The following is a 26,918-nucleotide window of genomic DNA, read 5'->3' as shown; positions in this document are numbered from 1 at the left end:
GAAGGTGAGTACGTGTCATTCTCTCTTTTTACATCTGTCGCTCTCTCTCTCTCTCACATACAGTTACATACTAATGCAGCACTTTGCTCTTTGTTGCATTTTTGACGCACAAATTGATTCACGTCAATTTAAGTAAAGTGCCATAAAACTTGTCCTTTGTTCATGGGTATAGTGCCACTGAGACAAAAAAAAAAGCAAATTTTCTTGACATTCTCTTGGTTTCTCTTTCTTGTCCCTTTATAACAGGGGTTTATAGGTTCTCAAAGTGGGGTCCATAAACGCACAGAGAGGAGGTCTGCTATTTCTCTAGTGCACTTTATAACAGAAATGGAAATCAAAATCCATAATTGGCAAAAAGGCATTATGTTTATTATTAGGTTTGCTTAGTTCTAAGCCTTTTTGGCAGGTACTAATTTAATGGGGTTAATAGACCTTGGACAAAAAGTCAGAAATAAAAAGCTGTAATAAACAGCTATTTGAATTCTGTTTGGTGGTGATCTGTGGAATATTAATTTACCATTAATTGGGTCCCTGGTTGCAGAATGTTTGAGAGCTCCTGCTAGAGAAAAATGACATTATTCAAATGTTATTTTGGCTTTATATCAAGAGCAGTTGCTTGTTTTTCAGAGTTCATTTTCATGAAATAATAGGTGCAAATCAATTTAAAGATAATTTAAATTGTAATTTAATATGATGGTTTGGATTCTTAATTTTCACCAAACTATTAAAATGTATTGTAAGATTATTTAAAAAATGTGTTGTATTAAAAATAACAAATGGACCTGAATCATGTATCACAGCTAGAAGTTTTATTTTCACACTGACGAACACAAGTGTCCCATGTGAAGTAATCTGAAAGTTAGATTATCGATTGCAATGATAAATATTAGGTTATACATCTAACTTGGAATTAAATGTCAGACTGAAATTCTTCTTCATGATTCGTGACCAGTCTAAATCTAACTTTACTCCTTATTATAAACAGTTCTCTTGATAATGGTGATGAACAAAGCTTGCTTCTCAAAATAATTGACTTGACATTTAACAATCTGTCTCTCAGACTGTGCTGTAAAAAGTGGTTTATTTTTAATAAAGGTTTACACTAGACCCTATATATTTATGTTACATCCATATATTATAGATTCTCACATGCTATAGTTTGTCAACAGATGTTAGAGACTAGATGAGAATTTTTACCGCCTATAAACTCACAACAAAACCTTTAAGGATCCATAAACCCTGAACTTACATGTTTTTTTAGTGGCATTTATCAAAGCTAAAATTAATTTCAGAACATGGCCACAATATGTTCATTAAGAAGAAGAACACAGCATTATGTTTAGATACAAAGTTAATATGAATTAAAATACTGCAATATAAGATGCATCTTGATTTTACATTTCAGGTTGGAAGCTTTAAGAGCAGTTTCATGCACTTTGTCTGCTTTTAGATGTGTGTATTAGAGATTTTTCTTCCTAATGATGCCTTTGGTGCATGTACCATGTGCTTTCATCTGCTCTATTATCCATTACCTATTTATTACCTTACCATTCCTACAAAGCAGGTTTTTTTTTCAGGTTAATGTCTTGATATTTGCTTTTTTTTCAGTGTAGAGGAAAAGAGTCACAGCATGAGGTCTGGTTTTTACAGTTCCACCAAGTGCCACATTATCGTCTCGCTGTGGATTCATTGCATGAAGAAAACTATAAGGAAATTAACAGTGTACTTATCATCACTCTTTCATTCAATACTACTCCTTCATTCCTGTATGGTCGGTAGATTGAACTATTTTTCTGTGAGAAATAAAACACATAATGGGAAATGCTGGTATAGCTATAATGTTTTTATTTCACCACACCAAGGATATTTTTGTTTTAATAATACCATGTCCAGATGTGATTTATTAATCTTATACAAAATTAATTACCCTTCTGTTACTATAGAAATTATAACACATTAGAATTAGTGCAGGTATAAAAACCTGTCCTCGAATCATATATCCTGCATTATTGTCTTTTGAGTTGCACACAAATAAATTCATTTGTATGCTGTTCATGTAAATATAAATTTAAATGCAACAATGTGACTATTAGACTAATGATTTCATTGCTGAAAAATATAGGCATTAGAAATATTTTGAGTATATATGCTAGGACTATGCTCTCAACCCATTGATGGGGTAAATAAGCACATGGAAGCACATGTTACTTTGTTATATCTTCATCTATGCCTTAATTTTTAATTGCTGGTGTTTTTTTTTTCTTAAAAAGTAAATTTTATCTTTGCACAAGGCCAATTACAATACAGCTGTGTACAATATTCATAAGACATGCCCATGTACATGTGAGGCTCCCTCGGAACACTGCATGAGGATGTGGTGTTGTGTATTGTTTGCTTTGCGTTCATCATCTCCTTCAATCCTAGCAGGTCTGTGTGGTGCATTCCTAACCTCCTGGCACCTGGATCCAGAATGAAAGGCCACATACAACCAATCATCAAATATATATGATGGAAGAGGGAAAGGAGATTAGCAGTAAATGATATTTTCATAGACGGTCGTAATTCAGGCTGCATTTGCCCATATTTGAATAAACACTATAAATTCAGGTGGCGGTGGCTCTTTTCTAGCAGTAATAAAAAGTGAAATGAATTGTGGGGAGGTTTTAATGCGCAGCACGTCTGATGTAGACTGATAGGCATCTGCTTGGGGCATAGGGATGGGGGTAGGATTTGTGAGGAGGGAGGTATTTTGGAGTGGTACTACTTGCTCGCAGATTTCACTCTTTTCTCTTTACCTGAAATACACAGTCATCGTAAAAGGTTGTCAGGGTTAGAGCAAAACATACTGGGTTCAGTCTGATAGGGGCTGCTCTTAATCTACAGGGAGAGAAAAAGAATCTGAGAGTGGGAAAAATATTCTTTTAATTACTGTGATGTGACATGCTCAACGGTACTTATGTCAACAGAGAAGTTGATTTCTTAGGAATCCTTTTGCAAACCCCAGGTCTGTGTGTGCATGTATGCCTAAGTGTGTGTGTGTGTGTGTGTGTATGTGTGTGTGTGTGTGTTTGTGTGTGTGTGTGTGTGTGTGTGTGTGTGTGTGTGTGTGTGTGTTTGTGTAAGAGAAAGTGAGAGAGAGAGAGTGAGAGAGAGAGAGAGAGAGAGAGAGAGAGAGATAGAGATATGATGTATGTTGGAGTAAATGGGAAAAAACCAAGTAGAGTTGGATGCACCATCACTCATGGTGTAAAAGCTGTATGTTGACCCATTGAATGGAGTTGAATTGCCCTTTTCAAATTTTGGTGTCAGGGGCTCAGCATGGCCCCATTCGTCTGTGGGCTTATTTTTACTTAGCCATAAATGAAAGGCCCTGTGTCACATCTGCAGGACAGGTTCTCTATGATTTAAAGCACACACACATTCACACCGCTTCACAATACTTAACACTATAGTACCTTCAAAAGTCTCGCTATGGGGCTCAGGCATACAGCTAGCACATATTTTACTACATGTGTATACATTAATGGTGCAGAGTTAATGAAGCAAATCTTTAAATACATCTAGCTTTTCTTCATAATAAATAATCCAGTTTTGTGTTAGTTTTAAAGTATAAGCCTGTCAAGATATAACCATACAATAGTGTGCAAAGGTTTTTAGGAAGGTTTTAAGTAAACAAAGCAACAGTGATATTAGAAACTTAAAGCCTTGCATCAGTAGTTTTAGATAAATTTTATACTGTTTTATGCCAAAAATGCCAACACTGAATAGTAGTTTTTTTAAGGCATCTTGGAGAATTTGCCACATTTCAATTGAAGAGGCAGACTGTCAGACTAGCTGTTGTTTTTTTAAATAATCCATGACAGCCTTCATTATGTTTCTTCCAATAAGTGGTGCTCTTTTTCTGTTGCAAGAAGGGTGCAACATAAAAATGTTTGCCTTATTGTCCAGAGATTGCAGGACTGAATCCTAATGTCCACAAGACCAAGAACTGTTTGTCTTCCCTGGGTTAGAGGGGTGGCATATTTTCTCTCCCCTGTCAAATTGGTTTAGCACTAGTTAATTTATTAGCTCCTGTATGCAGAAAAAAGCTTTCCTCTTGGTATGTTATGCTACCCTATGATACAGCATGAGGAGCAGTTTTAAGGAACTGTCTTTGGATTTACAGTATGTGCCTAGGAGGAAAAATGCCTTTACCCGGGTGTTGTTTGAGGGGAGACCAAACTGGTGAAATTGGCCAAGATATATTGGGTGGGGTGGGCAGGTGAGAGGGGCATGGGAATTGGTGCCTTAGACCAGCAGATACAGCAGATATTACATATCCTTTTACACCTGCATAAAATCAGCTCAGCTACAGCTGCACCTAATGGCCATTATAACGTTATATCAGTTATATGTCCAGTAATTAATCCTTAATGAAAGTAATATTTCTCATTTTTTTGTACTCAAGTACACGGTTGTACTTGGATTAATTGTTTCTTTGTTGTATTTTTGTGTTGTATTTAAGCTATCAGTTTGAATTTTAGTTGATTTTGGAAACAGTTACAATACACTGAATATTTTAATCCTTGAAAGGTTGTATATTTGGAGTGCAAAGTATTGTGTGAAACTGATTGAAGTACTGGCTGTAAAATATATTTAAATAATAAAAGGTTATTAAAAATCTTATTTGTAAAATGAGACTATGCAATTTTGATTCTTGTGTTCTTGCTGTTCAGCTAAAATGGGATTATAAGTTTGAGTGCTTGGGAGAATATACTGACAACACCAGACTTTTCAGAATGTGGATGATATAAGATGTAATTTAGATTTCAGAGCTGTGTTAGTCAATATATCTTGTCTTCCTTTTTTCCAAAATTTGCAATAACAGTTTTGTACATTTTCCGGCCTGAGGTCCTGATGTGAGTCTTTATAACATAATCACAAGTGACAGCTGTATCGGGTGATAGAATTTCCTGTTCATGTCAGAATTACAAAAGTGTGCTTGCTTCAATTCCTACACCAGTTTGTTTTTCATCCTGAATAGATGCTCTTGCGTACCCTTTATGACTAGAAATACTGTTCCTGCTCATACAATTTAACTTTAAATTGACTTTTTTGAATGATTTCGTTTTTGAAGATTAGTTGTACATGTCATATAAAACGATATGACATCATCGTGTATGACAAGACAGAGGTCTATATATATATATATATATATATATATATATATATATATATATATATATATATATATATATATATATATATATATATATATAAACAAAAAACAAAAAAATGCAAAATAAGGAATAAAGAAAAGGAATCCAGAAGTGGGTGGTGTGATGTGACATGCTTTTTCCATCTCAGCTTGTAAATTTTTCAAGTTATCTAATGACAATTTTAAATTTATAACAAATGATCAGTCTGCCTTAATGCATTAGGATGAGTGCATTAATATAATATAATATATTATATTTGATTAAATTTTAGAATTTCACACTACTGTGCTATAAAATGGTTCATTTTACTGTCAATAATGTAGTTTAGATATATAATCTTCTGGCTGAGAGTCAAAACAAATTCATACTGTACAGTTGACATTCTATTAAAATTCTATTTTAAGAAATAGTCTCAAAGAAAAAGCTGTGCAAGGCAAAAATATCTTTATGAACCTCATAACACTGGGAAAGTAGTAGTTAGCAGGCATTTAAATTAACATCTCAGCATTCTCAACATTTAGCAGATGCAATTATCTAGTCCAACACAAGTAGCTGCACATTTGCTGCATTTTTGGCTCTGGACAGCCTTGATAACCAGCTAGCATGGAGTGTGACCTCAGAGATAGCATAGCCACGGTGGAGCTCTAGGAGGATGTGCATCAGAGGATATGTGGAGTGCCTTAAGACAGAGAATATAAATCCCAGGATTGCCACCTTTATGCAAGGCTCCTAACTGTCAATCACTCAGCTGGTGGGTTCAAGTGTATCCTGTTTCAGTCATAACTCTAATAAAAGCATTTTTTTAATCATGAATAATTGTGCGCCATAATTGTCATTGCTGTATTTGTAACATTTTCCTTCTGCCAATTTTTTATTTTTGTTTTCTCAAAGAACACTTTTTGTTATTTTGTTTAAAGACAGCAAGCAGTGGTCATCTCTAGAGAGCTTAGACTAAAGTACGCTTAACATCAGTGTTAGATGCTTTGTCATTCTTCCTTTATTGGTAGTAGTAGCTTTATTTATGAGACATGCAAATGCATTAGTTATCTGATGGAGATGATTACTGCATTGGAGTTATGCATTCAGATGCTAGAGAGCACTAGTAATAGCAGGAGCTACAAAGTTTGAGTAGGAGAAAGTCTGGGTGAGTTCGGCAGAAATAGTGAACAGGTCTAGTTATTTTGCAGCAAGTAGGTATTAGAGCCCTCCCAGTGGGGTGAAGGGATAATGTCTCAGCAGCATAATCACAAAGCCAAAGCTAACACTAAGGCTCACCCTCAGGAGCACCACTCGTCCTTGCTTCACATGTCAGACAGGCTTGATCTTCTCAGTGAAGCACCTGCTGAGAAGCCTGTTGCAAAGGCTCTGGTTATATGATACTCTGTCTTAAATTATGTGAAATTAGCTAGGATTTAGTGGCACTAGCAGCATTAGTTAGGCATATACTGGTAGCCAAGGTGCTGGAAATAACATACCATCTTATTGCTTTAGGCAAGCACAGCTTTATAAGGATAGTTATAGGTACAGTAGCACACCATTGTGAGTCAGAGGGTAGTAAGAGTAACATTGTAAACTTTTTTAAAATAGTACAGGGGATGTCCAATTCAGTAAAATGTTTCGGCCTTATCCCAGCGCTGTATATCGACATAGCTCACGCAGCTCATGGTCACTGACCTGCTGGATGTTTGATGGCATGGCTGGTCAATATGCATCCCGAAATTGCTGCATAGCTAATAGTCTCAGAACAGGTCTGGATATTCTGTATTTATTGACAATCAGGCTATACCAACCACCCAATACAGTTATATACCAGAACCTCTACGAAATAGGAGGCATCATAGTTATTTAAAAAAAAATCTATTATATTATTATGGCATCCTAAATATGGATGTGGATGTATTTCAACAGTTTAGTCAGTAACATTACTTTTGATACTATAGACAAAGTTAAATATCTAAAGAAATGATGCTAATAGATTTTTCCAATGCACTTAGCACGGCTTGAATCTACAGTAAAATTGATGATAGTCTTATAGTATTCAGTAGAAGAGAAATGATTTATAATTGCTCTATTCCATGTTGCCCAGATGAGGTTGAGAGTCTTATTCCTTTCAAGTTTCATCCTCATGTCATCTGAAAGAGTTTTTCCTTGCCACAATTACCTTTAACTTGCTCATTAGGGATTAGTCTAAGTCTATATTTAGATTTCTCTAAAGCTGCTTTGTTACAATGTCCATTGTTAAACGTGCAAAACAAATTAAATTCAATTGAACTGAACTGAATAGTGTTTTGCAAAAGAATGTAAATGTCTCACAGTTCTCCTTCTCTCTGTAAACACTCATTAGGCATTGAGAGCAGCACTAGGTAATGCAAGATTGCAATTAATTCATTTTCAAGCATCAATTGCGAACACTTATTCAAAATGAATGTTACTGGTCAATTTAAAGATTGAAGCTGAAATGGAGTATGAAATTACCTGGATTTGACTCATAGGTGCATTCAGAAGAAAAAAAACCTTAATTGCAACAATTAGTAATGGGATCTGTCCAAGACTAACATCAAACGAGTGAAGGGATGCACAAAGCCTGTGCACTCTTCTCAGTTCATCTTCATTATTTTTAAGAAAACTGCATTCATTAATCAGACCTTAGAGGAAGTATTGAATAATAACTGTAATGAATAAACAACACTGGGCTAAAAGGCTGAGAGATTAAATTCTCTTATTTATTTATATATTCAGACTGGTTAGATGTGCAGCAAATGAGAATTTACTGTACATAATCAGTGTATTTCTACACTGGTTACCTTAAAGTGTTTTGTGAGAGTTAACTTTCATTGAAATTCTGTACAAAGGTATTTACACAATTATAGCAATTTCCTGAGTGGTGTATTATGCATGTATGTATGTATTCAGTCAGGACAGATTGTCCTAATGAGGCTTTTTTTTCCCATTTATTGTTTATAGCACGAAGAAGAGAAATGGTGAGGTATGACATTTATGTAAAAACCCTGGGTTGGCCCAGATTTCATCTTTCAGCTGTCTCTTTTAGTGAGAAATGATGCTTAAACAAGGACAGGTAATGATAAAAAAAAAAGAAACATCCAGCATAGCTGTAATGTAAACCCCTTTGATGACTGAAAGCATTTACCGCAATAGCACCATAAGCAGCACAAGTAGGAAGAAAACAATGATTAGTGTTGATTGCACACAGATAGAGGCTGCTATCCCACTGGGGAACCATTTGAATTGCTGAGGAAAAATGACAGTAAGGTGCCTGTTCGTAATGTGTATGTGTGCTTGTGTATGTCTGTGTTTGTACGTATGATTGACTTATACTCAGTAAAGATAATATCAAAGCTACAGGCCCAGAGACATCTCTTCGGAATAAAGGTTTAATTGATGCCGGGTGGACTAATTTATCAGAGATAATAAGAGTGTTATCAGTTGTTAGTTATCAGTATTGATTTATCCTTGATTTATATTTATCCTATAACAATAGCTTAGGCAATCAGGACATTTTCTAGAGCTCTCGGCAAAGCCATATGTTAAATCTAACCACTCGGATCAAATACATTTCCAATGAGCTTGTTTTTAGTTCTTGCAGTTGAGTCTGAAAGTTAACTTTTAATTGAGTCTGAAGAGACATTTTGGGCAGTGGACATTACAATTACCAAAGGTTATTCTGCTAGCTGGACAGTTTTACTGTAAATAGCTGTGGTCATTACCTTATCCAAGGCTGAGTGTTTACTTTTGATTTGGGCTGCAATTTACCGTTGGAGACTGACAGCTTCAAATGTTTTGCAAAGCATTTTACATTATTTCTGTGCAAGCTGTCAACATAGCATGCCCACCATAGGCTGAGTTGAAAGCCCTCCACACTACACAGGATCTAAACCCCTTCATCAACACCTTATCTCAGCCATCTTCAATTGCAGCGATCTGTAGCAATTTTTCTCCTTTTCTGATCTTCCTTGTTATCTGCAAAGGTCAGACTATGGAGAGCGCACTCCTATAACTATACACTTAATATAATCCACATTATAGAGCAAAGATTTGTGGCAGCAATAAAAAGCCGACCATGTAAAACTGGACATTGTAGCCAAAAGAAAGCCCTTCTTCTGTATATTTATTATACTCTTTTGACATTTATATAAATTAAGGCTTATTGAAGAAGTTTCATGTAGCCATAGCCTTTTAACTTAGGCTACATACCATAAACCGGTATATTTTTATATGTATGTTGTCTCATAGCAACTCAATAAGTGGTCCCTGGTGTAAACATTGTAATATTGATGCGTGTGCCATTTAAAAATTATTTACATGCCTTGATAAAGTTCACTTTCAGTGCCCTTTAAGTAAGTGGTACTCAAGCTTTCTGTAATGCACATCAACAAGGTCAGTTAGACCTTAATCATACTCTTGTCATCAAATATTCCTCTTTTATGAGCCTGACAACAGCCTCATTTTTATTATTATTTTTTTTTTTGCTAGAATACTTTACTCATAAAAAATTGAAGATGGAGCGGAAAATTAGAGACACTTAGAGGCAGAAAATATATGTGTGTTGTCCAGAATGAGACGAAGGGAAGTAATAAAGTGGAGACAAGTTATAATAAAGCATCCGACGCATGGGCTATCAATTTCCTTGAATGAGCACAGTGCTCAGGAGTTTTCCCTGGCCTGCCTTTTCCTCTGGCAGCACATCACCTGTTTACTCCCAAGGACAAAGCTTGGCCGGTGAGTGACGTTGTCCCCCTGGACGGATCTTCTCCAGTGCAGCAGGAATCTTCACCACCACCCAGTGGTTGTTGCTTGATGCTGCATCTACAGGAAGACTTCAACAGTCAAAGGCGCCTTAAAAGCATGTAAATGAGGATTGTGTGGATTGTGTGAATCGTTATACAATATTGTAATTTAATAAGACAGTCAGATTCAAAGACAGAACATCTCAGAACAGTATTACAAACATAAATATCTTAATGCTCGGACAAGCCCTTGAACTATGAGAACTGGTTTGTTACAAGGATAAATAAAGCTGTTTTTTTTTTTATTTTTTCTTACATGCTATGTGTTTCCTGTACATTCTTGTGGGCTTGTTTTTGTTCCATCAAATTTATTTAATCAATTAGAATAATTGCTGCACATGCAGATAAATGTTTCAATTCATTTGTTTGGTTCAGGTTCAGTGATTGCATGTTCCTGCTCCCATGAGACAGAAGTTCCACTTGTTTATCGGTTTATTAATCGCTCTTTAAATGTCCTTAAAATTAACAACCAGCAACATACAAAAAAAACAGATCTAACTGATTTATTTATAAAGATTTTTTGGAAAAGGATTGCAGATTAAAAAAAAGAAAAATGCCATGTTAATGTTCATTACACTCTTACTGTATTCCACATCTCAGGCTTACTGTAGATCATATTTAATCACATTACATGACACTTAGTCTACATGATTCAATGTAATTCAATATATTTTGCTTATGACAGTTGGTTGTGCCACTGTACTTGGTTCCAAAGTCTAAAATAATCTTTTTATAAATATATTTAGAAACAACAAATAAGCTAATGCAGATGCCCAAAATGAAACCTTATACTAATATATTTTTATCTGCTAGTCCCTTCTATAAAAGCCACATTCATATTGGTGCAGAGGCAAGTTGACTAAGGGGCTTTGCATGCTGGCAATTTAGTTCTAAACAGTCATATGAAAGCTGCCATGCAGATCGTGGAGGCACACAATGGTACAGAAGCCTAGACGATGGTACCGAAGCCTTATATAAGATAGCTGTGATGTGAATGTGAACGCAACTTGTACTAGTTCAGGAAGTAAAGTAACTTGTATATCTGATTTATCCGATGACAACATAGTTAATTTCCACAGCACCCATATAGCAGGAGAGGCAGGAGGACGTAGAAGAGGTGAGGTGGATTATTATTTTATTTTATTTAATATTTCATTTAATTTTAGTATTTAATCACATTGTGTTCTTCATGCACATTTTGTGATGTAACATGATGCCAAATGCACCGAGGCTCGAACTGGGGACAGAATGAAGTCAGTCTGAAGCCACAGCAATGCACCAGGGGCGGCGAGAACAATCACACTCAGTTTTGAACTGCAGCAAGCATGCACAGTGTAAAAAAACACCCAAAGCTATGTCTTTAGCAGGGAATAAAGAATAATGTGTCTGTCCACTGTTTAATTTGGCAGATAAAATGAACAGACCTTTGTGATTCTTGTCTGTAAATATGTGCAAAATTCAAAGTGCATTTCGATTCTCTCTCCTCTAAAAGATTGATTTGGCGTATTAAACATAAGTAACAGAAAAAAGAGTCATTGAGTTTAACTTTTTTGTGCATTTTCACTTAACATAAGATTTTCCATTTGTTCCACCCTAATGTACCCCACTTAGGTATTACAGAGACAGTGAACACTACAGGTTGAGCCGTGGCTGAATGTCAAGAAACTACATTAAAGGCACAGAAGATGTAACACTTTGTGTCCCTACATGAGTTAAAAGCTAAATGTTTTATAGTCTACAAACCTCTTTCTTGACCAGTGCTTTTATACCCATATCAATTATGCAAAAATTCCTACAGCAAAAGCAACTGAGTGAGCAGTTTACCTTGATTAATTATTAGCCTAACACAGTAATGTGGCTTTTAACTTAATAAATGTGCCAAGTGTAAATTGAAGATTTCTTTCTGAAGTGAATTGATATATAAAATTTATTAATTAAAACATAATTACATTTTGTTCTTTAATTAAATAATACTAATAATAGTACTACTACTACTACTACTACTACTACTACTACTACTACTACTACTACTACTACTACTACTAATAATAATAATAATAAATGTTGTTGTTGTTGGCAATTTATATATTTATCAATTTATATTATTATTATTATTATTATTATTATTATTATTATTATTATTATTATTATTATTATTATTATTATTATTATTATAACACAGAAAGAGGTGAACCAATGGATGATTACTTTTCTGAAACTGATACTTATAGATACTGATACATCAAATGATTGAATTACAGAAGAACACTGGGATGAGTGACTAGGAAGCTGCATATATCCAGATCAGAGGCAATTACATTCACACCATCAAATCAGTGATGTGCTAGACACTGTAGAAGTTGCAAAAGGTACCTAAATATCAATGCTAAATTCACTATATTATAATGTTCTACAAAATAAAACACAAAACAATATTGATGAAATACTGAAATAACATACAGTGTACAACACATGATGTAATAAATTTATTAATTTATTAATTATTGGAATTTTGTGATATTGTAATAGTTTCTGAAGTGTACCAAGTGTACTAAGTCAACTTAGGTTGTCACACACGTAACAGCAACCAGTTATATGTTCAATGGTACTTGCAATAAACCTACAATGTATGCAACCCTACAGTATGTTGCATTATAATAACACACGCCCAAATAGTTGTCAGCTATATTTTGCCATTTTTATTCTGATCTTGTCATTCAACCTATATCTCCTTTCAAACTAACATAAGACCACTTACTTTCTGATCCAGTTCCTAAGGCAACTACACCAATTTTAGGCTTCATTTTTTATATGGTGGGGACAGAGAGAATCTGAGTGGAGCTTTCAGGATGGATGATGGTGACCTGAGGGGGCCATTGTGCATCATAACCTTTCCTTTTTATTTTCTCTAAATGGCTGTTATGCTCAAAATTTTTCATCCTTATGTTGTGCTTGTGCTTGCATGCGTGCATGCAGGGATGTGTATGAAATACGAATAAATTGAAGACACCGTTTCCATATCCGGGAATGTCAGTGTTACTTTGTTACTTTGTGGAAAACTGTGAGAGATGGCTGAGAAATTTGGAACGCTTCAATCAATCAGAAGCTAAATGTGAGAAATCACTGTCAGTCCATCTGGCAGGATCAGAAACTGGGCAATGATGGACAACAAACCACTGGCCTCTGAGGAAGAAAAACTACCAATTTAAAGACAAGCTGGCAGTCAAGTTCTGGTACTACTTCAATTTTAAAAAAATGTAAAAAAAAAATATTAATGATACCATATCTATATAACTTTTAATAATAATAATAATAATAATAATAATAATAATAATAATAATAATAATAATACTTATTATTATTATTATTATTATTATTATTATTATTATTATTATTATTATTATTATTATTTATTTTTACTGTTTACTGTGAACAAATAAATGAATAATAAATAAATGCCTGAAGAAACAAATGGCGGTTTTCTTGCATGGAGAAAATCTCTGCTGATGTCTTAGATATTTGCCAAAACACTTTAAAGATTAGGACAAATAGCATTCTAAAAGGTTTGTAGATATGGATACAAATGCCGGTATTCACAGTTTTATTGAATGTAGCAATCAAGATAATTATGTGCACTGTAATCAAGGTCAAGGTGCAGGCAAGGATCGGGCGTTCAATCACCAACATGGATGAGGGCAGGCAAAAGTATGTCGATAAAACCAGAACGCCAATCAATAAACAAAGGCTTGGTATTAACTGAAATAACATTGAGTGTGTACTTCACAATGTGAAGGTGTAGTGAGGCTGCTTGTATGACTTTGAGTCCAGGTGTGAGTCCAGGTATGTGCAATCAGTAGTTCCATAATGGCTGTGAATTGTAGTCCTTGGTGGCCCTGTTATAGGATGTGCCGGAGTCTTAAAACTGTAGTTTATCACTGATTCTGGAGTTAAATTGGCATACATGCTAAACTATGAAAATGTGCTACATGTATTTTATTCTGGTGAGTTGGGAATTTACTTAGCACTGCTTTGCAACATTAGCAAGCTTGTTAGACATTTGTACTCAACCCTATATCTCTCTCCTGTTCTTCCTCTGTTGACATAAGTACACAGTAGGTAATATTTGCAGAGCCAGAAAAGGCAATGAAAGAGATAAAAGATAAGCTACGGTCATGATTAGGAATTACTTGTGTTTTTTTTTATAACATTAATTACATTGAAGGATCAGCAGGGCAGAGGGCACATCTGTTTACACTGTCAACAAAGTTTGGCTGCTTTTGATACTGTAAATGTGCTTTAATATTATTTCCTCAGAGAGTTGTGTCACTCTGGATTAGAATGACTGCTGCACTGGGGATAAAACAACATAACAATAGTCATCATTCACATGTATGAGCCATTTTATCTTTTTTGTTTCCTTTTTTATTTTCTGTGGGGTAACTTAATCAAAATTCTTCCATGGAAACCTTTGTTAAGTGTCTTGGCTATTTGTTAGTGTGAATGGTGAGATCTCAGGAGTGTTAAATATCCACTGCACTGTTGCTTGTTGAATGAACACAAGTTGCCAGGTAGATGTCTTCAATTTTCATTACTTTCCATTTTGCACAGCAGTTGTAAAGTCTGGGAAGATTCTGATTTCTTTGTCATGGCAAATTTAGTTGTTTTGTATTGGATTTTCTCCACATCCTGACTATATTGGAGCCTTACAGGTAGTGGGAAAAGCACATGGCTGTGTGCATTTTCATTGCACTGGAGTCCCAAAATCACTAGGTTTCTGTTAGGCTTTAACAACAGGAAGGGTCCACAAGTTTTATCTACTTAAACTTCCCCTTAGATAGCTGTGCATTTCTCCACCATTCCATTTAAGCATTAAAATGTTGCTTGATATTCAAGATGATTTGAAGCTGAGTGTTGATTTTTAATACCTGCGCTGTTGACTGCTGAATAGGAGCTCAACCATAGAAATGCTGCATTTGTCACAGTTGGACCTCAAAGCAAAATGGTGAAGTGCGTTTCAGTTTTTAGGGCTATGAATTCCTGAGTCTGATTGCTGTTTCCTTGAGCCAAGCATTTAATAAATCTGCTTTCACCTGTTTCTAGCTCAGCATCACTTCAAACACCATGGTATCATCTCAGAGGGTTGCATCTGCACGGTGATTCTTCTGATTAGCCCTGGCTGTGTTCTACATTTGCGATCTTGATTTCATTAAAATCTGACACCATAAGCTGCACCATCGCAAGACCCTGCAGCGGATAGTGAGGGCAGCTGAGAAGATCATTGGAGTCTCTCTTCCATCTATCTTGGACATTTACACCACACGCTGCATTTGCAAAGCCAACACCATTGTGGATGTCCCCACACAGCCCTCACACAAACTCTTCACCCTCCTGCCGTCTGGAAAAAGGTACCGAAGCATTCGGGCCCTTGCGAACAGATGTGTAACAGTTTTTTTCTACAAGCCATCAGACTCCTCAATAACTGAACTGTACCAAGCACAACACACACACACACACACACACACACACACAATCAATTGTATGGCCTGCAATGACCTACACCAAATACACACTCTTCCAATATACATCCATGTATACAGAACCATCATAAACCTGTTTACATGCTGTTTTGTACACTGTTTTTGTTCTTTGCACATTCTTTCTTTCACATTTCAGTCAATTGCAGTTTTGCACAATTCTTTACAATACCTCATGCAACTTCTGCTGTAATACTAATGTGTTCATTTCAGTATTTCTGCACATGCAATATTGAACATACAGTATTTACACTGGTCGGCGCTGCTTTTGTGTATTGTCTTTTGTGTAATTTTTTTTTGCACTGTCTTTTGTCTTGCACTGTTTGCACCAGGTTGCACTGATGCACTTTATGTGGCTAGGACTAACTTACTAAATCCTTAGCTCTGTCTCTGTTTTATGTAGCACCATGGACCTGGAGAAACATTGTCTCATTTCACTGTGTACTGCAACAGTTATATATGGTTGAAATGACAATAAAAGCTTCTTGACTTGAAAAATTTAGAATGCTATGCGTTTTGCTATGGAAATTAAGCTAGCTGAAGTGGAAGATAACAAAGTAGACATCACAACTTGCCATTGTGCCTTGCTCTTGCATACACATGCTTAAAGAGTTTGTGTAATCATATGGCAAAATGTTTCCATTCATTGAAAACTGTAATGTTATCTAATGTTAGTGCAGGGACACTTACTGTAATTGACAGTGTATGTAGTGGGTTGCTGATTTTAAACATTTAAACAGATTTTATAAAATGCAAAGTTAGGTTATTTGGTTCATTAGGAGCTGGATGTTTTCATTAAACAATTTCAATCAAAGACAAGCAGTCTCTGTATCATATTGTAAACGTTGTATAGCTTTGGGGGAAAAAATGGAACCAAGCTGTCTGGGAGTGAAATGATTCATGAACTGAGCCAGCTGCATGACTCAGAGCTGGGATGCCCACTGCAGCTAGCAAGCTGTGAATTGTACATTGTACATAAGCCTTGAGTGTCTTTCCTAGTGATTAAGAATATGAAATTGAACCACACACAAAAAAAGAAACATACAAAGTGAGCAGATCTCTATATCTTCAGGATCATTATTACACATTGTTTTTTTATCGTATAGTCATCAATAATGTTAATTAAACCGATTTTCTCAAATATAGTGCACTTTTGCATCCTGACCAAATGTGAAATCCTGCAGCCACACCAGAACTTTACAGATGAGCTTGGTAACCTGATTTTTTAATTGGTCTTAACCAAGTCAAAAGACAATATTTGCATTATCTGTGCAAAGGAGACATGGTTAACAAAGTCTACAAATGGCACAATGCAGTGCAATGTGATGACAATTCTTAAGCCGTTCTCAATGGCATGACTGTGTTATAACATTGTTAGTAATGGCAAAGTAATAATAATAATAATTTACTTTATAAGAGCATGCAAGTGTTTTATTCAGATGCAAGATTTAATTAAAGTCTACTTACATGTGGTATGTCTATCACAATGTGGTGTGGCTATAGGGATACAAGCTTGTTGGTTTTGTAACAGTATACTGTATATGGGTCACTAATTTAAGTTGGTGATGCGTTGTCTCCAGACAGAATCTAATTCAGTAGTTGCACATCCCTTGCTATAGTTTTATAAAGAAAATGTTTTGGAGCTGTTCCTTCTGTCCTTTTGTTCTATCTATTTGTTTTTGTCTGCTTTGCGATTTTGCTGATTTTTAGAATGCTATATTAAATTTGCTGGTCTGTATCTTTTAGAGCATCTGCAGTGTTTACTCAGGACCCATTTTAGTCAAATTTAGTTGCATGATGTTTTAAAAAAATCATTTGCACAGAAGCAACTGCAGTCTTTGGCAATAGTTGTTGCAAACCCGTCCTAAAAATAATACAAATTTGGGTACTATAATTGTCATATTAAGTGCTATAATTGTCATATGCGTATTTAGTTGTTTTGGGTGTTTTTATGATTTAAAGAAGAAAAAATCATTGGTGTTAGAGTGGGGGGGTGATCTCATTGGGACCTTTAAAAGCTCTGCGAGATCTGTAATAGTCGATCTAATTTAACCCAAAGAGTAACATTTATGCAATATATAACAGTAACTCGGATACAACAAAAGCTGAGCTTGAGCAACGGGATAGCAGTGATGGCCCTCTTTGGAATATTCTGAATCTCTCCTGTCAGATGCCTGTAGGTTTACTGCAATAAACTTGGTAAATGTGGCTATTACTGGTGTAGGGATCCTTGAATTTAGGCAGTATATCACTGACACACAGCCTGCCATGGGGTGTGATGTGAAACATAAGAACTTGTAGTTACTTTGTGGCTCAAATGGAAGACCTTTCAATAATGGTTAGATACAAGAGTTACTTGGGGGCAAGTGGGAAACGATTTGTGCGACAAATATGAGTGTTTGCTGTGGACAGTGTTAAGAGTGAATTGAAATTCTTGGAGGTTTACAGGGTTACAGTTTAAATATATGTGAGGTAGTTGTTGAGAGTAAGGAAGCACCATAAAAAATACAGTGTATTTTTAGTGCCTGATAAATAAAATGTACATTAATCAGACACTTTACAAAGCAAGTGTACACTTGTTCATTCGTCTCAGGGTCTCAGAATGCACTGTGATAGGCTACAACAGCAGAAGACCATATTGGGTTGTGGGCCAAGAATAGGTTGTATTCAGCGATTATTTGCTTTTCCACTCACAGAAATACCACTACGGGATGTTTTTTTTTCTCTCGCACTGTTCTGTGTAAGCTCTACAGACTGTGTGAAAATCCTAGGAGATCTGCAGATTTTGAAAAAGTCAAACCATAGCATAAGTCATATTTATTTCCTCTTCTGATGTTTGACTTTTGGCGTGTACTGTAACTGCGTGCTTTTATGTAGTGTGCTGCAGCTACATGGTTTGCTGATCGGATAACTGTGAATGAGCAGACGTACAAGTTAAAATAAAGTTAAGAAATTCTTTTTCTAGATGTCTGTAGCATTTAAAACTCTGCTACGTTCCTTACTGTGAACTAATTTTGTGTAAATGTTCAAAGTCCCTGCAGGATAAATAAACTTATTTTGAATTATTTTCTAATATAAAAATCTTCTTTTCTTCATATTTTATAAACTGAGTGTATCACTGGAAGAGTGTGCATGAGTGTTTAGAATTAGAGCGAAGGAACACTTTACTTCTCTAAGCAGAATATAGGCTTTGAATAGCATGGTAGCTTTTTATGTTTTGCTGATTTGTTTTGTGGAAGAGTCTCTGTGGTCAAAACTAATTATTATATGACAATGAGTTGTGCGCTTTGGAAATGGCAGAATTATATAAGACAGAGACCTTTTCTCCTGAGTGTGACGAAAGATTTGTATTATTCTGTTCATAAAGTCATCTAAACAAGCTAACAAAATATTTAGTATTCACAACAAGAAGCATTACTGAAATATATAAAGTTAACCTATAAACTTTTTATTTCAATGCAAGTTGTGTACTGTGTATTACTACATGACAATATAGTGTGAACTATGTGTAAACTATGTGACAAATAAAAAAAATAATAATAAAAAGAATGTAAAAAAAAAAATAAAAAATAATGACAGCTTAAAAAAAAGAACGGTCGGCATGTGATGTTCCAATCAGTTCAGCACTGTTTCCTTTACTGTGAAATTATGTTCAAGCCCCAAAATGACTTCAATGCATTTTAGCAGAAAAGATCATTTTAAGAATAGAAATAATTATTTGTGTGTGTATGCCCTGCGATGGGTTGGCACTCCGTCCAGGATGTATCCTGCCTTGATGCCCGATGACGCCTGAGATAGGCACAGGCTCCCCGTGACCCGAGGTAGTTCGGATAAGCGGTAGAAAATGAATGAATGAATGAATAATTATGTTAAGACAGGTAAAGCGACATAGTTTAAATATCTGGAAGACAGAGAAAATGGAATTAATTTAGCACTCACAATTAATTTTCCACTTATCCATTGCTACACTTCGACAGGAAGGCAAAAGAAAATCAATTATCTGCAGTTGACTCTTGCATTTATACGCATATGTGTCCTGATTCAATAAAAAGAAAAACAGTGCTGTATAGAAGGCTTTTGTGAGCTTAATAGCTGCATACATTCAATTTAGTTAAAACACTCTGTTCTACACTTCCAGTATTATTTGCTGAATTAATGTTTAAAAATGTTTGAACCCAGTCTTATGTTCACAATGGTGCTCTAGAGTATAACTTTTGTGGCTACTTTCAAGTCTTGAGTCCTGTACAGTGTGCAATCAAAGACAAACTAATATCAAGAAATTCAGAATATTCACCTGTGGAATATCACTGTTTGTCGACTCAGTAGATCTTAGAATAAAAATCTTGACTTTAGGCTATGAAAAATACTCTAAAATATTCTGAAACATAGGTTTGGATTGTTGAATATCAAGAAATGGACCAATATATGTTCTAATCATGATTGATAAGCAGATCCAGCTCAGCTTCAGTTGATAATGTTCAGTTGATAAGTATTTTAACTTTAATTTAGTCGGCTGTGAGGCAGGCGCATTATATGAGCGTTATATGAGCATTCCTCATAGCTGTATTTTACTGTATATGGAAAGAGTTCTAAGCATCTCGAAAGAAGATGCTTAGAGGAAGGAAAATGACCCTGAGTTGCAGTTATGTAAAGCAATTGCATCAAAAGGTGTGGTTTGGTGCAGTTGGTAGCTACACTAAACTAGCGATGGACTGGCACGCCATCAAGAATCTATGCCTGCCTCGGGTCTAGTGTATTTGGTGAAAGGGTTTGTATCCACTGGGACCCAGGCTAGAATAAAGACTCCACTGAACCTGAGTGACAGATGGTGTGAATTTGTGTGCATGGTGCACTGTGACAGATTGGTATCCCATCCACGGTGTATTCCCACTTCACAGCCAGTGTTCTACTGTATGGATAGGATTCACAACCCTGACCAGGAAAGAGGTTACTCAAGATGAATGAAGAAACAATCAGATTTGTCAGTACATGTAGCATTTTCAATCTCTAATCGTGATGCTGTACATATATTTACTGTATATGCAAGCTAATACGCTTGTGCCAATAAATTATCCATGCTTAGATAAATAATCTTCATACAGCAATAAACAGCCATTCTTTGCATTCCAGCTCACATTAAAACCCCCACTCTTATATATTCGCGTGTGAGTGTCCGCGCATGCAGGAGGATATCCGCCCCTGTAAATCTATTGGTCGCATATCGGGCCCCTCTATCCAATGCCTCAGCGCGCGAGGCTGCACTTGTAGTGTGGAAGGAAGTTGGCTCGAGGCTTCGAGGCTTCACTCTTCGCAGCGCCACTTGCACTCCGGCATTATGAGCAGAGCTGGTCAGAGCTGCGCGCCTTTCTGAATTACGTTCCGAGCGATTTAGAGATCATGGAGTTGGGAGCCTGCGTCCTCGTTGCCTTCCTCGCCTCCCAGGTAAGCACATATTTGTGCATGGAATAATCGGGCTATTCGGCGCTCTTCTTCAGCTGCATGTGGACAGCGTCCTTGATTTGCGCCTCAGATTGTCAGTTGCGTCCTAGCATTTATTGTAGACTTATTGTCTTATCGTGCGCTTGATCATGCATCTCTTTATCACGTTTTTGTGCCAGGCATGAGTTGTGCAGTGTGACAAGTGGATATATATATATATAGATAGTCTTGATGACGAGAACTAATATTTTTCCCCACCTTTTGTATAAGCTCTTTTATGCGAATTTACTTGGTGAATACGTGTGCATTTTATTTGTTACTTGCGAGAGAGACAGAATGCAGAAGGTTGTATTTGAGAGCGAGCGAAACTCAACTCCACTCGCATCTATATTCAGCTCAGCTCCGAAGTTCAGCGTTCCTTTGGCTCCGTTCATTAGGGGTGAACGCTGTGTCTGCGCGATGGCGCGTGTGCCAGTGCGCGCAAGAGAGAGAGAGAGAGAGAGAGAGAGAGAGAGAGAGAGAGAGAGAGAGAGAGATACACGGTATCCGCTTTTACACGACTGAATAGAGATAACGGAGCTACAACGAGGTCTCCTTAAAATGATACAGTTTTGATTTGTGGCTTGAATGCAGGGCAGTTTGTAGATGATCTCCGATTACTTGGTTTTAGCTCCAACTATCTACTTTAGAATAAAACGAGCTTATCAAATTTGTTCTTTTTTCTTTGTAATATAAGATACTTGATTTAAACGGGGCTTGTTGGTGATATCTGTTTTACCTATGCATGTTTTTACGTTTGCGTTTACTTACTAGTTAACTGCATGGTGATGACCAACAGGTGCCAATAACTCTATGTATATATTCTGATATGTTATGCGTATAGATGTAGATGTTTAAATAGAGAATATAACGGGTTTTGAACTGCGGATGTATTTCCGACTGTATTTATTCCTTTTATAAACATGGAAAGGGGAAAGAGAAAACCATGCATTGCCGGATTAAGGTCTCCCTATTTTTTTTTTGTCTAATGTTAGTCTCTATGTACTGAACTGGCTTCATCCCAAATAGCGCATCATTCTCTATACAGGCTACATAGGGGATGAAATGTCTATTCGTCGCACTAAGCAGTGCAATATACGTCCGGGGGATATGGGCTTTAGCTCATGTCTGTAAATAGGTCGTGACTGGGTAAAGCCATTTCTGTTTTCTTTACATAACTATTAGATGTTGCCCCTATCATACAAGTCCGTATAATGCTTCTAACTGCAGATGTGAAAGTTTTCCGCTCTGAAAGCAGCGCACGAGCGGCACGGATTACAGAGGTGTGAACTTTTCTCAGAAGTGACAGTCGTTTTCCTTAAGTTTGTCTCGGCTTTGTTCTGTTTCATTTCCTAGACAAGCATGAGACTGTTTCCAGAACAACATAGGGTTAGGATGGAGGCTAAGCATCATTACGATTGCGTGCTGTTTAGTGTGGATATGTGGTCTTTTGGAGGTGGTTCTGTTTCTCTTGGATCTCTTGGGAAAAAAAAGACAACGCGCTTATCAACAAGCTAACAGCATAATAGTTTGTTTTAAACTCTACCGGGTCTTTAATTCGGTTTTCCGTGTGCGTTCGAGTGGAAGCAATCTTATTTATAGGCGCGCAGGTTGGGCGCCGATTCTCTCTTGCGCAACAGCCGCTGGGATTTTTCCCCTGACCATAAATCCTTGCGTTCAAAAGCAAACGTGGTGCTGCAGAGAAATCACAAGTCTCTCTCTCTCTCTGATTTATTCAATATACAGAAACGATTCACATATTCATTCATTCATCTTCTACCGCTTATCCGAACTACCTCGGGTCACGGGGAGCCTGTGCTTGCAGGCGTCATCGGGCATCAAGGCAGGATACACCCTGGACGGAGTGCCAACCCATCGCAGGGCACACACACACACACACTCATTCACTCACGCAATCACACACTACGGACAATTTTCCAGAGATGCCAATCAACCTACCATGCATGTCTTTGGACCGGGGGAGGAAACCGGGCACGGGGAGAACATGCAAACTCCACACACACAAGGTGGAGGCGGGAATCGAACCCCGACCCTGGAGGCGTGACGTGAACGTGCTAACCACTAAGCCACCGTGCCCCCCCACTATTCACATATATTTGACATTTATAAGTAATGTCTTAAGAGGTGTGGGTGCTCAGACACTGTTTTGAATCCTGAACTCTGTCTACGCATGCATGTTTCATGTCCATTTCATTTAGAATAATATACGCCTGTTATATATATTTCTTCACTGTTTTGGTGTGTCCATTATGGTCTGGCAACTCACCCACAGTGTGTTTCTCCCTTGCACCAAGTCGTACTGAGATTTGGATCCATTACATCCCTGACCAGGATAAAGTGCTTCCTGGTGATGGATGGATGGGTTGATGGATGGACAGATGAATGGATAATGTAATATGTTACGTTACAATATGTTAAAATTGCCCCTGAGCAAGGCCATTCACCCTCAATTGCTCAGCTGTATAAAATAGATAAATGTAAGTCGCCCTGAATAAGGTAATATGAATGTAATATGATATGATATGATATGATATGATATGATAGCTAATCCAGACATAACATAGGTTATTTTATATTGATCCCATGACTAATGCTGTAGTCCTGTCCAAGGTGTTTTTCCCCTTTGTGCCAACTGTTCCCTGAATTTGAATCCACCTCAATAAATGCCAGTATAAAGTATTTACTGAAGATAAAGGAATGAGTGGTTGGATGACGTAATGTAAGATAGCTAATGCAGATTGTCCAGCACACTTATACAATCCTACAATGCAGTACTGTAGAATATGGCACAGTGATGTGTCGTAGGGAGCCCTGTACATCTATAATACCCTTAGCAGCATGTAGGGAATAGTACTGTAGGGGGACACAGGGGTGGTCTTACTGAGACTGAGAAGAAAAATGGAATAAAGGATTGTGGATAGGTGTGTAAGAACACTTTAACTGCAGAATTTAATACACACTTGGTTAATATATTGTTGGCACACAACGTCACCACATTTCACAATCAAATACAAATTACTTGATTGAAGGTGCATGTTTACGGCGCTATCTGTGAAATATGTAGCTAAGTTTTCACCAGGGAAGCACATCTGTGATGTTATCAGTAACATGACTATGTGCAATTGCACCTCCAGATTTAGCTACACCCGCACCTGCATAACCTGTTAAGCTTCGAGAATTTTAGAGTACTGTATTGTTTGAATATATGACAAAATATGGTGACACATGCCAGTGTTTGTTGTTCACATTTGCATGGTTGGTATTGTTCTTGCATGTGCAGCCTTTCACACTGTCATAGCAGAAAAATGAGCAGTTTGTATAAGTGGTTGCCCTTTTGTGCTGCACCCCCAATTTCTACTGTAAGTTTGGTATTTAGAGAGCAAAAAACTTGTAAGTACTGTGATGGCGGCATGCAGTAAGGTAATTGACGTGGCAGTTTTTCAGATTTTTTTTAAAATTGTGTGTTAACTCTCTGTGTCAAGCAGGGCAAAAAGATTTGTGCACTCATAGACAAGAAAGACATGATTTAGTTCAGTAAAATTCTCCATTCTGACATTAACAGCTGTATTACTCTCATGTTGGACATCACGCTTATTACGTACAATTATCATATTTTATTTTGCACCAATGCACATTTAAAAAAAAAGCTTCACATTCTATTTCTAAATTAAAACAGACTATTTTCAGCTGTTTTCGAGAATGAAGACAACAGGTGAACTATATCTTCTAATCAGCTTTGCATTATGCATCAATTATGGTGCATGTTACTGACAATGTAAAGGCAGACTCAGGAAAGTGCAGGCTCAGTGCAGGATCATGTCACATTTGCCTCATTGTTGAGTCAAAATTCTGTGAGTATAATGAGAGTATTCAGTCATTAGTCCTGCAGAATCTCGGGGGGAAAAAAAGATCCTTCTTTATGCCACCCCCTTCAGACAAGGTCACCACTGGTTCCTTGTGATCACAATCCTAATTGGAGAACTCCTTACTTGTTTTGGTGTAGGTGCGTAATCTGTGTCCTGGCGGATATCTTAATGCTAGATGGTCCACACGAACTCCAGAAATAATGACTGAATATTGGGTTGTGTTTGTTCTAAACTTCACAGGTCAGACTCATGACCAGACCTAGAGAATGTATTTCATTAGGTAGGCTTTGATGTAGAGGGAATGATCCATAAAAAAAGATTTTTTTTCTTCTTTCATAAAGGCTCTGATGTGAGTGATATTAAGGTAGAGAGTATAATACAGCTTTTTGGATTTTAAATGGAAATGGTTTGCATCATCTCAGCCCTGATGCTATCTCTGTAGTAAATAATTATAGAATCTACCTTTGTTTAAAGAAGCCCTGACCCATCCTGTGAATCCTACCCTCTTTTACTGACAGATTTCAGTAGTTTATATTAACAAATTTCACCTTTTTTTAATCTTAGTTTCACCAGGTTTTGACCTTCTGGTATACTCTTGCAGTCCTTCATCTTTCATGTCTTCTTGTTCCTTAAGGGAAAAGTCATGTGTCTTGGTGAAGCATCTTGCTTTAATTGCTCTTTTTTTTAATTCTTTTTTGCCCTCTGTTAAATGTGAGGAGGAAACAGGAGCAGGAGATTGTGAAAGAATATTAATTTCTGCAGCTGCATCTGCTCGTCTCCTCACCGCTACCAATTACCTGGAAGGTTGTTCGGTATAAAATTAAAGCTTAACTATCTGAACAAATGTGTGAGCAAAAGTGGAAAAAGAAATGAAAGCTCATGTTGTGCCTCAAGAGATTAGGGTAGGCTTTGAAAGTGTCAGACACCATTTTGTCTAAGGACCATTGGGTGACTGAAATTTGTTCCTTTCCCCCAATATTAAAAAAAGTACAGAGCCATACAGAGAGAAACAGCGCTGCTGTTTTCCTTATATATTCATAAAGTCTTAATGTAGCATTCTCTTTCTCTGTCACTTCATCTCTTTCTCATTCCCATCACTGTTTGCAGAGCTCATCATTCCTTCAGAAGGATAATTGCCAGGAAATGTGAAAAAACAGATTTGTCTAATCCATTGCTCAAACACACTGTGTCTCACACAGCCAGCAAGGCCACACAGAGGCTTCATCTTTTGTCTCTCCATCAGTCTCTATTTCCATTCGTCTCATATTTTTTCATGAGTTCACTCTCATAGGCTCTCATTCTTTGCAAGACCACTCAATCTTCCTCAGACACTGTTGCAGGGGAGTTGGTAAATATGGATAGCTCAATGTTTGGCACTGTGATTCTATTCACCACATCCTGATGAGTTCTGATTTAGGTTGTTCTCTCCCTCTCTCTCTCTCTCTCTCTCTCTCTCTCTCTCTCTCTCTCTCTCTCTCTCTCTCCCCCTCTCTCTCTCTCTATCTCTCTCTCTCTCTCTCTCTCTCTCTCTCTCTGTAACTGGGAAATATCAGTTCAGTTGTTGAGAGTTGTTTTTCTCTCACTGTATCTCAGGTGTTGCTGCATATTTTGCAGCGATTATGGCTCTCTCTCTCTCTCTTTCTCTCCATCTCTTTGTGTATGTGCTTGCATTTGTGATTTAGTAAACCAGCACCTGTGGGACCAGAGGCAGTGTTGGGATTGCTATCTGAGACCATCAGAGGCTGATGCTGTCTCTATGGCTTTCTCTTTTGGAGAGTGATTTGGCTGTGAATGGGGAGAAATGTCATGGCAAACAGGGTGCATGTTTATCTCTAGATGCTCATGCTGCACATTCCCTCAGTTGTTAAAAGCAGGGCAGAGAATACTAATAGGAACACTGATGGGGTTTAGTGAGAAGAGCATCTCCATTTGGGTGGGTGTGTGTGTGTGAGACAGAGAGGTTGATTAGTGGAAGAGAGCCCATCATAGCAGCCCTGCTGAACATTGGTCTTCCAC

General features: G+C 37.0%; 1 protein-coding gene across 1 annotated transcript in view; it reads left to right on the top strand.

Moving 5' to 3' along the window:
* Nucleotides 1-20,818: 20,818 nt before the first annotated feature.
* Nucleotides 20,819-26,918, top strand: part of cdh13 (cadherin 13, H-cadherin (heart)) — a 333,227-nt gene continuing 327,127 nt past the window's right edge. The window contains exon 1 of the mRNA XM_060878173.1: nt 20,819-20,979. Coding sequence (XP_060734156.1) covers nt 20,935-20,979 — 45 coding nt within the window. The 5' untranslated portion in view covers nt 20,819-20,934. The remainder of the gene's footprint in view (nt 20,980-26,918) is intronic.

Source organism: Tachysurus vachellii, chromosome 9 (genome assembly GCF_030014155.1).
Source record: "Tachysurus vachellii isolate PV-2020 chromosome 9, HZAU_Pvac_v1, whole genome shotgun sequence".
Classification (NCBI taxonomy): domain Eukaryota; kingdom Metazoa; phylum Chordata; class Actinopteri; order Siluriformes; family Bagridae; genus Tachysurus; species Tachysurus vachellii.
The sequence above is the reverse complement of the archived record's forward strand: the minus strand, read 5'-3'. Positions and strand labels throughout refer to the sequence as shown.